General features: G+C 37.7%; 1 protein-coding gene across 11 annotated transcripts in view; it reads left to right on the forward strand.

Moving 5' to 3' along the window:
• CPEB3 (cytoplasmic polyadenylation element binding protein 3) overlaps window positions 1-14,462 on the forward strand; it is a 178,387-nt gene that overhangs the window by 96,238 nt on the left and 67,687 nt on the right. For 9 of the 11 annotated variants that reach the window (XM_037156593.2, XM_037156590.2, XM_037156591.2 and 6 more), the window contains 2 exons: window positions 8,394-8,561; window positions 10,494-10,583. In XM_037156593.2, coding sequence (XP_037012488.1) covers window positions 8,394-8,561; window positions 10,494-10,583 — 258 coding nt within the window. The remainder of the gene's footprint in view (window positions 1-8,393; window positions 8,562-10,493; window positions 10,584-14,462) is intronic. The other 2 variants (XM_053663941.1, XM_037156595.2) reach the window with 1 other exon arrangement.

The raw sequence follows: 14,462 nt of genomic DNA on the forward strand, positions 1-14,462 counted from the left end.
TTTTTTATTATGGAAACACATAAAAATAGAATAGTTTAATAAACTGTATACTCATCACTTCAGAGATTATCAATATTTTGCCAATCTCATTTCATATATTCCCTTTATTTTTTCCCTTGGAATATTTTAAAGAAAATTCCAGACCTTATAAGACAGCTATCTTAAGAAGCTTGAAGCAAAGTAGTACTGATAAATGCTAAAACATTGGTCAACCTTGAAAATATTATGCTAAGTGAAAGAAGGCAATTACAAAAATCACATATTACATGATTTCACTTTTATAAAATGTCCAGAATAGGCAAATCTGCTGAGACCGAAAGTAGAGTAGTGACTGCCCAGGGCGAAGAGGGTTTGAGGGAAGTGGGGAGTGACTGCTATTGGGTTAAATGGATGAATTGTGTGATATGTGAATTGTAGTTCAACAAAACTGTTTGTTTTTGTTTTTTTTTTTGAAACGGGGGATGGGACTTTATGAAAGAAAGAGCCTCGTTTGTTTGAGGAAGTTAGTAGAGCAGAGCCCAGAGTGGCTAAGCTTGGAAAGAAAGAGGGGAGTGTATATTAATATATTAAGATGAGGTTGGAGGAAGGAAGGAAATTCGATCTTGCTGGGCTTTAGCTCCTGATAAGGATTTTGAATTTAGCCCAAGTACAAGAGAAAATCTGTGAATGTTTTAGAGCAGGGTCAGGTGATTGGATTTATGTTTCTAAAAGAGCACTCTGGCTACTGTTTGGAGAGAAGTGGGCTGTCTAGTTTAGAATGATAGCAGTAGTCTAGGCAAGAGATAATGATGTTTAGTATAGGGTAATGGCAATTGAATTGGCAGGAAGTGAACAAATGGGAGATTATGGAGGGTAGATAGATTGTAGAGGGTAGAATCCTCTTAAATGGCATTAGATTGAAGAATTGAATGTGGAAAGTAAATCAGAAGGAAGACTCAAAATTATGTTGCGGTTTTAGCTTGAGCAATTGGATGAATTGTGAGGCTACGTATTGAATGGGGAGTAGGAGAGAATAGGCTTAAAGTGGATGTCAGGAGAGCATTTATAAACAGTTTATGATGCCTAAGAGATGATACCCACATAGCAATTGCAAGGAAGGTGTATTTTTATCTATTTGTATAGTAGGGTTTTCTTTACTATTTTTGTGTAATAAAAGGAATGCTTGTCTCTGGGGATTTGAAAAATCTCATTTAGTTGAAATCTCTCCGTATGTAAATGAGAACCTGGTAAGTGATATCCCTTGGCCAATGTCACAGATTAAAGCATAGGCTGGAACCTGACTCTCTTGATTTCTGGGCAATTTTTTTTAAAGGAGTCATGCCTTGTAATCCATTTTTTTAAAATCCCCAAGGTGACTAATTCCTGAGCTACTTGTAAAACTAAGGTGAAAGATCCAGGCTTGGAATGGGTGTACTGGGTCAGAAGTGCCATGGTGCTGTTGGAGTGAGAGCTCAGGCATTCACAGGAGCCCAGAGGTGAGGGTGGAGCAGCTTTGGTGATCCAGCATGGTCAGGGGCTTCAGTTTCCCTTCAGAAGCTGCAGGAAAGGAAGCTTCCTGGGGAAGAGTTATCTTGGACGAGTCTTTTGTGCTTAAGTAGTGCTTTGCAGGTTTCTTTCTGGCATTTTTCTTACAAGGAGTCTTTAAGTCATTTCCACATTCAGAGAGTATTTTCCTAATTATTGGACCAAAAATTACTGTCTGGTTCTTAATTGAAAATAGTTATCAGAAAACCAGACCATTTGAAAAGAAAGAAAAGAGGTAGAAAAGAAAGTCATTTGGAAAAAGGAAATACAGTTGAGAAGCTTTTCTCCTGCTTCTGTTAAAATATTGAATATGGATATTTTATATGGAAGTATGACAAAATTTTAAAGCAGATTCATATAGTAGATACATAAGAATATAATTTTTGGATAAGTAACATGACTTACTTAAAACATTTTGGTCTTGGGGGATGTTTTCATTAAAGAAAAGAAATATGCCCAAGAGATGCTAGTTAGTGAAGCAGGGCGTCTCATGGAACACAGTTTGGGTGCAGCCTCTTCAAGTTTCCAGCCCTAGTAACACATGTCCAGGAGCTAAAACTTTACCAGTCTTCCAAAGGTTGCTTGGTCTTGGGGGGTGGGGGTGGATTTATGCCAACCAAATGAATGCACAAATACCAACCTTGTGAGGACCACTGGACAAATTATGATATCATTGTTTCAACTTAGGGAGATGGATGTAATAGAAATACAATTTTTGTGGCTAATTGTCTACTAATTCAAGAGTCACCTCTTCACAATAGCAAGGGACTAAATTAATTTATAGAACAGTCTTTTAGGAGCTTATAATTAGATTGTAGGAAAACAGATGGTTTTCAGGCTGTGGAAACATCAAATGAACCATTCAGTTTGTCCCACAGAGGAGTAATCCCACCAGCGTGATAAAATCCTATTATTTCCTGTTGGTCTGCACTGGGTAAACACTGCAAGTTCTTACTCTTCACTTCTTTTATTTTTTAAGTATATTTTATTGATTATGCTATTATAGTTGTCCTATTTTTTTCTCCCCTTAATTCCACTCTGCCCTGCTCCCCACCCCCACCAGCTTTCCCTCCCCCTTAGTTCATGTCCATGGGTCATACATATAAGTTCTTTGGCTTCCAGATTTCCTATACTATTTTTAACCTCCCCCTGTCTATTTTGTACCTACCATTTATGCTTCTTATTCCCTGTACCTTTTCCTTCATTCTCCTCACTTCCCCTCCCCAGTGATAACCCTCCATGTGGCCTCCATTTCCATGATTCTGTTCCTGTTCTGGTTGTTTGCTTAGTTTGTTTTTGTTTTTGTTTTATGTTTAGTTGATAGTTGTGAGTTTGTTGTCATTTTACAATTTCTGTTTTTTATCTTCTTTTTCTTAGGTAAGTCCCTTTGACATTTCATATAATAAGGGCTTGGTGATGATGAATTTCTTTAACTTGACCTTATCTGAGAAGCACTTTATCTGCCCTTCCATTCTAAATGAAAGCTTTGCAGGATAGAGTAATCTTGGATGTAGGTCTTTGCCTTTTATGAATTTAGATACTTCTTTTCAGCCTTTTCTTGCCTGTAAGATTTCTTTTGAGAAATCAGCTGATAGTCTTCTAGGAACTCCTTTGTAGGTAACTGTCCCCTTTTCTCTTGCTGCTTTTAAGATTCTCTCCTTCTCTTTAATCTTGGGTAACTTGATTATGATGTGCCATAGTGTGTGCTGCCTTGGGTCCAACATTTTTGGGACTCTCTGAGCTTCCTGAACTTCCTAGAACTATATTTCCTTTGCCAGATTAGGGAAGTTCTCCTTCATTTTTTTTTCAAATAAGTTTTCAATATTTTGCCCTTTCTTTTCTCCTTCTGGCACCCCTGTGAGTTGGATGCTGAGATGTTTAAAATTGTCCCGAAGGTTCCCAAGCCTGTCCTCATTTTTTTGAATTCTTGTTTCTTCATTCTGTTCTGGATGAGTGTTTCTTTCTTCCTTCTGGTCCAAATTGTTGATTTGAGTCCTGGTTTCCTTCCCTTCGCTGTTGCTTCCCTGTACATTTTCCTTTATTTCCCTTTGCATGGACTTCACTCCTTCCTCTATTTTGCAACCATACTCAACCATTTCTGTGAGCATCCTGATTACCAGCATTTTGAACTGGGCATTTGAAAGGGTGGCTATCTCTTCATCACTTAGTTCTATTTAGGGAGCTTTGATCTGTTCTTTCTTTTGGACCATATTTCTTTGTCTCAGTGCTCCTGTTATGTAGTAAGGGGCAGAGACTTAGGTGATCGCCAGGGCAGGGCAACCCAGGTAGCTGTGTTGTGGTGCTGTATTTAGGGGAGGGGTCAGAGAGGGAACAGTGCCACTTGCTTGGCTCTTGGCTGGCTTTCAGCACTTCCCCCACCACCTACAAGCAAATCTGGTCCTTGGTGTGCTGATTTCTGGGGGCATGTTTTTGTGTACATTTTAGGAACCTGTGGATCTCTCCAGTCATCTCTCCTGTGAGGCTGGGAGTTTCTCCTGCCACAACCGCCACAAGTTTTTATAGCCAGAGGTTTTTGAGGTTTTCTTTTCCTGTGCTGGAACCCTGGCTTGCATGGTCTGTTTTGCTCCCCAGTTGTTCTTCCCGGTTTATCTGCATGGAGATATGGGAGCTCCTTGCCACCCCTAGCCCATGTCCTCTCCACCCTGGCTGCCCATCTCCACCCCTCTTAACAGTCTGAATGAATGTTTCTTCTTTAACTCCTTGGTTATTGGACTTCCATACAGTTTGATTTTCAGACAGTTCTGATTTTTTTTAATTTGTTGTTGTCCTTTTGGTTGTTTGAGGAGGCAAAGTATATCTACCCATGCCTCCATCTTGGCCAGAAGTCTCTTCACTTCTTTTAAATACCTCCTGCAGACTAACTTTTTGTTCCATCAGCACTTTAGGCAGTCATGTTAGAGTAAGATGGACTAGATTATAGATTTTGCATTTTATTCCTGAGGATGCACTGCCTTTAATTTGATTGAACTTGAATGTTTCTCAAGGCTCTATATACTTCACACAGTATCTTTTTAAGTTGCTGCCTGTTGTAGACAGACAATCGATCTCCAGTTCCATGGTTCTTAAACTTGAGCACATGAATCACCAGGGAAATTTGTTACAAGTGCAGATTTTCAAGTTTGAGCTCCACAGATTCAGATTAAGTAGATCTGGTAATTGTGCTCTGAGACATACATTTTTAGTTCTTACTTGCAGTTAAGGAACTGTCGTGTATGTGTGAATTCTTAGCAGTTTCATTTCCAAGAGCCACTATATTACTAAAGTCTGTGGTACTTAAATACTAATAATAAAACAGAGATTTAGTTTTAAAACCTTGGAAAGTTTAAGTATCCATAATCAATTTTTATAACAGTGCAAATTTTTACAATTAACTGTTGCTTTTGTTTTCTTTATCAATGTACTCTGGGGAAGCTGTGGTCATGTTGGCCATGCCTGAAGCAAGTCCTCTTTGTTCCAGAAGGGCTTGAACGTTGACTTCTCCTTCACTGCTCTGGTTTAAGACTTCCTCATCTCTCATCTGGAGTCACTGATTTCTTCTGACTCTTCCCCCTCCCCCTGTTCCTGGGTATAAATTGCTGGTGGAGGCGTAGCTTTCATAGGATTTGGGGTAGAGGAAATGACATGGTCACAAGCATCTTAGAGACTTCATTGTGACAGGGTGGGAGATAGATTAGATGGAAGTATTAGAGCCTCCAGGGAATGAGTATAGTTTGAAAAAAAAAGAAAAGGCTAGTATTAGAAAGAAATATTAAATTTGGAAAACGGGGGGATTTCCTATTTCTTTTGTAATAGAGAATCTAAAGCTTGAACAAGCAGAATCAAAAAGGCCTTTGTTTTCTGGGGCAGGGTCACATCTTGGGCCATTGTCTCTGCATGTATTGTGTTCCAACATATACTTGCAGCGCCATGTCTTTGCACATGCTGTTTTCTTTTGCTGGATATTGCCTTATTTTAACAATTATTGGGTGCCTTTCATGTGCCCTTATTAAAACATGAAGGTACAGTGATGAATAAGATTAAATGGGTCCCTTTCCTAAATTTTACAATTTAGTGGGGTTGGGGAATGAGATACCAAATAAAACCCCACACAGTACTTTAATGGTAATTGGGGAAAGTGTTAAGAAAAGTGCTATGAGTAGATAGAAAAAGGGACCTAACCTAACCTAGAAAGTCAGGATAGTTCCACCAGAGGAAATGATTCCACCAGCTGAGGCTTGAAGAATTGGTAGGAGTTAGCTAGAAAATTAGGGAGTTGGGAAGCAACTGTTTGTTTTGATTAGGGGCTACAGCTTGTCCTTAGGGCCTGAGGCAGCAAGGAATAATCAAGAAATTTAAAGGTCTATCTGTCTGATTGGAGGTTAGTGAACGACGGGGAGAGGCAGTGATGTAAGATGGGCAGGCAGAGGCCTTACAGTTACAGTGATGTATCCTCACTTTACCGGGAGAGCATAGGAAGTTATTAAGGGGTTTTAAGGGTAGAGGTGAAGAGTGTAGTAACATGTTCAGATTAATATTTGAAAATGGTGAACTTTGGCTGTTCTCAGAGAAAGCATTGTAGAGTGTAGGCTAGAAATCAAAGGAGCTGTCGTGTAGACTCATTAAATTGTTAGTTTAGGGGAGAAATGATGGGGATCTGCACCAGGCTGTTAGAATCAAATTGACTGGATTGAAGAATTGTTTTATAGCTTGAATTGATAGGACTTAGTGAGAGATGGATTGGAACTGGAATATGAAAGCAATAGAGATGTTAAGGGTAATTCCTAGACCATGGATTGAATTGGATATGGATATTAGTCATTTTTATTGAGAGGAGCAGGTTTGGAGGGAAAGATCAAAACTTTCTCTGTGGATGCTTAGATACTCCTACTTCCACAAGATTCTACCACTAAATTGCCTGCCACTAAAATTACCCTGAAGATCTTTTTGCCCCCGTCTCCTGGAGGGCAGTACATCATGCTTTTGTGTCACTTGGTAAAGTCTTCCTTGGTACTTTTCCCTCTATTTCGTAATCGTGTACTTGCCGATCTCTCTTCCCAGACTTGATTTTTTTGTAAGGGACTTCCAAATAACCATCCTATTTGTTTGGTGTTTGTGAAGTGGGAATAAATATTTCTAAAAGTGTTTTTCACTGAAATATATATGTTAAAAATTCCTTTGTCAGAAATCCAAGTAATGCTGGATTAATTTATTTTATTGTGGAGCTTTTCCCAGTCTTTTGTATTCTAACATGGATTGTTAATCTATGGGAAGGGCATAAGGTGTACAGTATTTTCCAATACTATTTCGTCTCCCCCCCCTGCACCAGCTTTTGTTTTCTGAGCATTTAATTTTATTAGTGTTGAGGGTAAGAAGAGGGTATAGTACATTCTGTGAGAAATGCTGATCAGAGTAGGCACATGATTCACTGAGCATGGATTTCATGAAAAGAAAAGCTGACAGCCGTAGGAGAACATCTCTGGGTATCTTTGGTTGCTGCAGATCTATTTCCCCCTAATAATCAAAACAGACATCAAGGGATGAGAATTTACTGTCTATTGTTTGTTCCTGTCAGACTAAAAAAGCTAGGTGACATGAAGGGACAGATTTTGTTCTTTTTCTTTGTAGCTAAGCTGGGAATAGCTGAACAAAAAAATTCTTTGGTCCTTTTATTTATTTATTAACTCCCAACATCAAAACAGCGCCTTTCTTATGCCACCTGGGTCCATAAAATAAACAGAGTTATATTAGGAACTATTTTTTGTAGAAGAAATAAATGTCCAGTATTTTTCTAAGGCTATTTATATTCTGTTTCAGAGAGTTGGCTGTAGTGACGCAGAACCTAGGTTTCAGGGAAATAAAGACAGGATAGACTAAATGGGGAAGATACTGTTGTTTTATTTTTTAAGAGTGTATGAATTTATTTTAGAAGGGAATTTCTCTCTTTTTCAAAAGTTAGAGTGCTCAAGACAGTTTGTTTTTAGAGTAGAACCTGGTGGAAAATTTTACCAGGAACTCAGTGACTCAAACAGGAAATATATTTGTTTTTAAACTTAGATTTTATTTTGTAATGCCAGATGGCATTATTGTGTTACATTTATTAACAGACTCTAACTGCTTTTAGTCATGTGGAGTGGATAGGTACCTTTACTCTGTACACTTTTATTTGGCTATAGAGTTAACAATGAGAACAATTTTTCTAGTGATATAAAATACGGTCTACATTAGTAGGGTAAAAAAAATGTCATAACCACATCACATCTTTTCTTCCCCTTCTAAACTTACGTGTTTTCATTTGCCTTCCCTGCCTTTTATTATTGCAGATGTTTATCTTCAAATTGGAGTAGCTTGGAATGGCAAGGAAAACTTGATCATTTTTATTCCAGCTCTCAAAGAAGTTATCAGCCTCTCGTCCATTTAATATTTCCTCTACTATCAGGGCCCATCTTTAGAACTGAAACTTTGAGATCTCCGTAAAAAGCAAATAAAAATCTGTGAATAAAGATTACTTCTCATTTATTTTAAGAAATGCCTGAGGGAAGGATAAATAACTGCTGAATACTTTCAGCAGCAGTGATAAGGATTGTCTGATATATACTAATTTTTTAGCAGTGAAAACAGCTGCAATATTTGGTGCTTCTTCCTTAGTATCAATCCGGTCATGTCTGTACTTTCCATACCTTTACACAGAAATAATGGTATAAACTTGTCTAGACCTGGTTGGGAATCTGCCATTGGTTATTCTACTGAAAAATGAATCCCAGTTTAAGATTGATTTTTTTGTATGCTGTACTTTGCCCTTTGTCTCCTAGTAAAATATTTATTGTCCAGGAAAATAATTTTAACTGTGCAAACTCCCACATTTGTTTCAGGTCGGTCTTCTCTTTTTCCCTTTGAAGATGCCTTCCTGGATGACAGTCACGGCGATCAGTCCTTATCCTCTGGCTTAAGCTCTCCCACTCGCTGTCAGAATGGGGAACGAGTAGAACGCTACTCTAGAAAGGTGTTTGTTGGAGGCCTTCCTCCTGATATCGATGAAGGTACTGCGAGTTCATTAATCACTTTATAAAGGCCAGGTTTGTTCTTTGAGTGATCTGACCCTGCCTCTCCTCGCCAAGGCAGCTTAAGGATACTCATATCTCAGTGAATGGGAAATGAGAACATTCAGTAGATGGGGCAGTAATAGATTATGTACTTCATTCAGGTCTGCTGTTTATATGTGTTTATAAACAGCAGCTTTCCAGTAGTGTCCTGTTTCCTAGTTATTAATTTTGGGATAAATTTTAAAACAATAATGAGAACCAACTTTTATGAAACTTACTATAAGCCCATTATTGTGCTGGGTGCTTCGTGTTATAGTGTTTCATTTAATCCCCATCATTCTCCTATAAGGCAAATCCTACCAACTCCATTTTATAGATGAGGAAGCTGAGGATCAGAGAGAAACAATTTGTTGAGGATTATGTAGCTATGGTGCTATTGGAACACAAAATCATTCTGTTTCCAGAGCTTTTTCATGTTCATCACACCTTACCATCTCATATTTTTAATACCAATACCTATTAATGAAGAGCCCCCTCTCGTCTTTAAAAGATTGAAGACTAGCCCTGACTGGTGTGGCTCAGTGGGTTGGGCATTGTCCTACGAACCAAAAGGTCACCAATTCGATTCCCAGTCAGGGTACATGCCTGGGTCCCAGGCTGGGTCCCAGGCTGGGGGTGAGGCAACCAATCTGATCTGTTGGATGTTTCTCTCTTTCTCCCTCCCGTCCCCTCTCTCTAAAAATAAATTAAAAGTTTTTAAAAGTTTTAAAAGAATGAAGACTGATTATAAATTTTTAAATAATATTTTTGAGATTACCAATTCAAAAGTTAGTTTTTCCCTTATGCCTAAAACCAGCTAGCACATAGTAGGTTGTCAATAAATATTCCTTGAATGGACAAATGAAATATAATTGTAACAGAATTAATTTAAGGGAAAAAAACAGCTCTGGTCCTAGGCCTTGGATCTGCTATAAAATATTGTTTAAAAAAAACAACAACTATTTTGCCAGCATTATTCTAGCTATGACATTCTGTAATTTATCATACTTTTCTTTTTTTCATGATGAAGAATTGTCTCTAAAAATAGTTTTATTTTAGACTTACTGCTTTAAAGTTGTACACAAATGGAGACTCATTTCCCTCCAAATTATTCTTTATTAATGTTAATTTCGTCTATTAGTTGGATTTTTCTTTAAGACAAAGTTTTGATCAAGGCTGAGTGGCAACTTAAGCCTGGTTAGTAGCCAGGTTATAACCTCCTGCTTTGAGTCAAAAGTCAGAAGGGAAAGATAAATTTACTGAGTTATAACTTTTAAAACATTTTTGTTAATAGAATATGTAGTAGGAACGTATGAAAGAAACCAGTGACTTGACTTTTTCTTATCACCAAATAGAACTACCTACTTATTTCCCCTGCTGCTCACCAAAAGAATCATAACTATTTCTAAAATAATCTTACAGATTAATATGCTTGGATTAATAATAATAATAATAATCCAGGAGTTGTAGTCTTAGAGATAGATCTTGGAGATTATTTTACACAAGCAAGAGTATATTTTAAATATTCTTTGTACTTTTTTTGTCTTTTTTCTAAAAACAGAGCATTCCTATTTTTAGAATCTCCTTTTTACTTGAGAAGGAGGTCACCTTAGCTAACATCGGATTTTTTTTTCTTCCAAATCCTTTATATCAGGTGTATTGGCAGTGAAGGGAAATGAATCATATTTAGAAACACATTCTGCAAGGGTGAAAGTGAATAACCAAATGTACCCCCAAATGATTGGTATTTTTCTTAGTGGGTTTGCCTGCTGTAAAAATGTTTTATAAAATTGCTCTCAAAACATTTTTTTTGTATAAAATACATGTTTTAAACTATTCTGTTTGCAGTGTTTTCTTCTCTTTTACTAAGATTTCTTCTCTGTTTTGCAGATGAGATCACTGCCAGCTTTCGCAGGTTTGGACCTCTTGTTGTAGACTGGCCTCACAAAGCTGAAAGCAAGTCGTATTTTCCTCCTAAAGGTAATGCACTTAAAATATCTCCACTGCCTGCCTGTTGGAGAGCTAACTTGATAGATCAGTAAAAAGCAGCCTTTTAACTCTTGAAATAGCTGTTGATTTTTTTCCCCCAATTAAGAAAACATTTAACATTGATCATTTTTTTGTTTTGTACTGTGTTTTGCTTGGAGAGTGTTCCCCCCAGGAGTGCACTGATTGTGGCACAGTGTCTACTTTATTGACAGTAAGATCCTGGGAGTCCGTTGTGAATGAGCCTTGTGCTGACTTTTCACTAGTTGGGAGAAAGATTATAGTGTTTTGAGAAATATCAGTGATGGTAAAGAGAAAGATTATTTAGAGTCAAATTTTATAGATCTTGTAAACCCCAAACTTGGAAAACCTAGTGACTGAAGAATGGCATTATATAAAATTACCTTTATCCATGTCTGCCTATTAAGCAACTTTGTTGATGGGTGGAGAGCAAACTAGCAAAGGACTCTTCAGATAACCTTGCTTTCCTTATTTTTGGTAAGCTTGTTTTATTATTATTATTCATGAGAGCATGAAGATATATTAGTTTGTTCACAGTTTGTCATATCTGTAGATCTAGCGATCTTTTCTGGTGATGTTAACTCTGGGTATGTATCTAGATGTTTTATAGAAGAGTGGGTTAAAGAGAAGGTTTTCTTCCTATGTTCCATAGATATATTTCAAGGATGCCTTTCATCTGTAAGGAATTGCTTTTTGGTATGTGTTATTGTGTAACATCACCCACCCTTAGAAAATGTGCTCAAAATACTTGGCCTTCCTGTGCCTTTTACAGGAATCCTATGATCGCTTACCCTAGGCAAGGCCAGTGGCTCCCTTTTATGTTTGGTTTCTTTGTTGCCTGTACTTCTCCCCACTCTCTTTATAGTCTATGAAATTGTTACTTACTAAAGAGGGCTGTTTGGTTGGGTCAACGTACTTGTGTTAATTCTCTCCAAGAATTGTTAAAGTTAAAAAGTTAGGTTTTATATTAATCAGAAAATATAAAAGTCTTGCTGATTTTTTTTATTGAAGGAATGTGTTCACTGCTTTGTGGTGCATATATGACACTATATAAAGACATGTGTTTAAAAATATTTTTAAGCCCTGACTAGTGTGGCTCAGTGGGTCGGCATCATTCTGCAAACAAGGTATTGCCAGTTCAATTCCCAGTCAGAGAACATGCCTGGGTTGCAGGCAGGGTCCTCAGTTGGAGTCCTACAGCAGGCAACTGATGGATGATTCTCACACTGATGTTTCTCCTCTCTTTCTCCCTCCCTTCCTCTCTCTCTAAAAATGAGTAAATAAAATCTTTAAAATCTTTTTTAAAGGTGAGTGCTCACCTGAAACCTGTGTAATTGTATTAACCAATGTCACCCCAATAAATTCAATTAAAAAAAACAGTCACAGCAGCACCAGCTCCTACCTGAGCAGTGAGCTGTGTGCTGGCCCTTAGGGGACCCCTATGCACCTTACCCAGGCTTTGGCAGTGGGCTCAATCTGGAGGAGAGAGGTTCTGGAAAAAATTGTCTCTCAAGTAAATTTCTGTTAGTGTAAAAAGAAGAACACTAATAATTCATTGAATCAAAGTAGTGTTATTTCAGTGAATGAATGAGTTCACCACAATGTACTGCATATAATGCACTCTGTAAAGTCACACATATAAAAAGATATTCCTAAGAGTACTAGTTGCACATGCAAGTCATGACAGTGTTATTTCACTGAAACAATGAGCTTCCACGATGTGGTTCATGTAACACACTCTGTAAAATGACAGGTATCAAAGATATGTCTAGGAATACCAGTTGAAAGAAATTATGCTGATGTATAAAAATAATTCTGAGATAAAAGATGTCAGATGATCATCAGAAATAGAAATGAAGATGAATATAGGATCAGATATCACTGTATACATTCTATTAAATGTCCTTCTGATATCTCTTTATGAATATATACATTTATATGAACTCTTAAATTTTATGTAAGTGGGATCACACTGTACATATTGTTTAACAACCTGCATTTTTCCCTAGCAATGTCAACATCATTCTATGAGAAATTTACATTATGTTAATGACCTTATTTTATATAATTGGCCCTACTGATGATGGACATTTAAGTTACTTCCACATGTTTTCACTCACATATGATGCTTCAGTGAATATCCTTATGCCTTCATCTTTTTGTTCTTTTCATGTAAAAATTACCTCTTAGGGTGAATTTTCAGAAGTGGGGTATATATTTATACATATTGCCAAGCTGCTCTTAAGAAAGGTCATGCATATTTATATTCCCACTAATACCACCCAATTTACAAAACTCACTTTTATTGAGAGTTTGGGAATATGGCCTTTTTCTATCTTTGCCAATCCAGTGGTTAAAATAACATATTTTTTTGGAATTTTTTTATTGGCCACTTGAATTTATTGTACCTTTTTACACTGCCATCTTGTTCCTATCTGAAATTTATAATGCAGTAAGGCACAAGAAAGGATCCAGCTTTATTTTCCCAGTTAGTGTACCAGTCATCCCAACAGTCGTTTATTGACTGTGCCTTTTTTCCTCATTGATTTGAATCATTAAAATTAAATTTTGATTGGAAAGTCACCCGTTCTGTTTCTCAGTGGAATGTACAAGTTTCTCTGGGCCTTCTCTTTCTGGTGGGACATGAAGGACACTGGCCACGTGGAGCTAAGTGCTCCGGCCCGCGGAGCAATCAACTGGGGCTTGACCACCTACCTATAACAAATGAGTTGGGGGGACAAGAGGCGCAAAGAATGGCAGCAAGACAAAAGATTCTGATCAAGCTGCAAACTTTATTTTTCCGAACTGGGTATATATATGGGGGGGGGAGGGAGAGATTAGGTTGCTTGCTATTGGCTAGCTTGAGACAAAGAAGGGCCCGCTTATTGATTACTTGGGTGCAACTGGTATTCGTGGACACCTCATGTGCCTGTAGCTGATTGGCTTGTGGAGCGCATGCACACCTCATGTACCTGTAGCCGATTGGCTTGTGGAGCGCACAGGTTCCTGTAATCAATGCAATGTTTTTAGCTAGAAGCCAGGTGTAAGGTTCCCAACAGTTAAGGAGTACTTCAAATGTGATGAATTTAAATCAAGATATGCTGTTAAGTGTGAAATACACACTGATTTTAAAGACTTGGTTTTAAAAAATGTTAAAACTCAGTAATTTCATTTACATGTTAAAATGTAAGTTTTAGATATATTGGATTAAATAAAATATATTAAAGTTAACCTCACCTGTTTCTTTTTACCTTTTTGAGTGTAGATATTGGAAAGTTTTCAGTTACCTATGAGAGTCGTATTTCTATTGGATAGCATTCCTCAAGAACAGGGATCGGCAAACTACCTGTTTTGTTTGTTTTTAAAGGTTTTATTTATTTAGTTTTAGAGAAAAGGGAAGGGAGGGAGAGAGACATCAATGTGCAAGAGATACATCTGTTGGTTGCCTCTCGCATGCCCCCAACTGGGGACCTGGCCCACAACCCAGGCCTGTGCTGTGAATGGTAATTGAACCAGTGACCTCTTGGTTCGTAGGCCAGCACTCAGTCCACTGAGCCACACCATCCGGGGCAAGCTACCTGTTTTTGCAGTGGCCCACGAGCTAAAGTTGGTTTTTATCATTTTAAAGGCTGCAAAAACACTCGCACAAAGAAGAATATGTAACAGAGGCAATACAGTCCTCAAATTCCTTTGCAGAAAGTCTGTTGAATACTACTCTAAAATAGCCCAGAGCATTATTCAGATTAACTTCTGAGACCCCCTGTGACAGAGGAGGTGGTTTATTTCAGAGGAAGTCTGTATATTTGAGGAACTAATTAAATCTTGTTCTTCTGTTGAGTCTTGTTCTTCTGT

The sequence above is a fragment of the Artibeus jamaicensis genome, unplaced genomic scaffold (assembly GCF_021234435.1).
Source record: "Artibeus jamaicensis isolate MK-2021 breed Jamaican fruit bat unplaced genomic scaffold, CSHL_Jam_final contig_332, whole genome shotgun sequence".
NCBI classification, from domain to species: domain Eukaryota; kingdom Metazoa; phylum Chordata; class Mammalia; order Chiroptera; family Phyllostomidae; genus Artibeus; species Artibeus jamaicensis.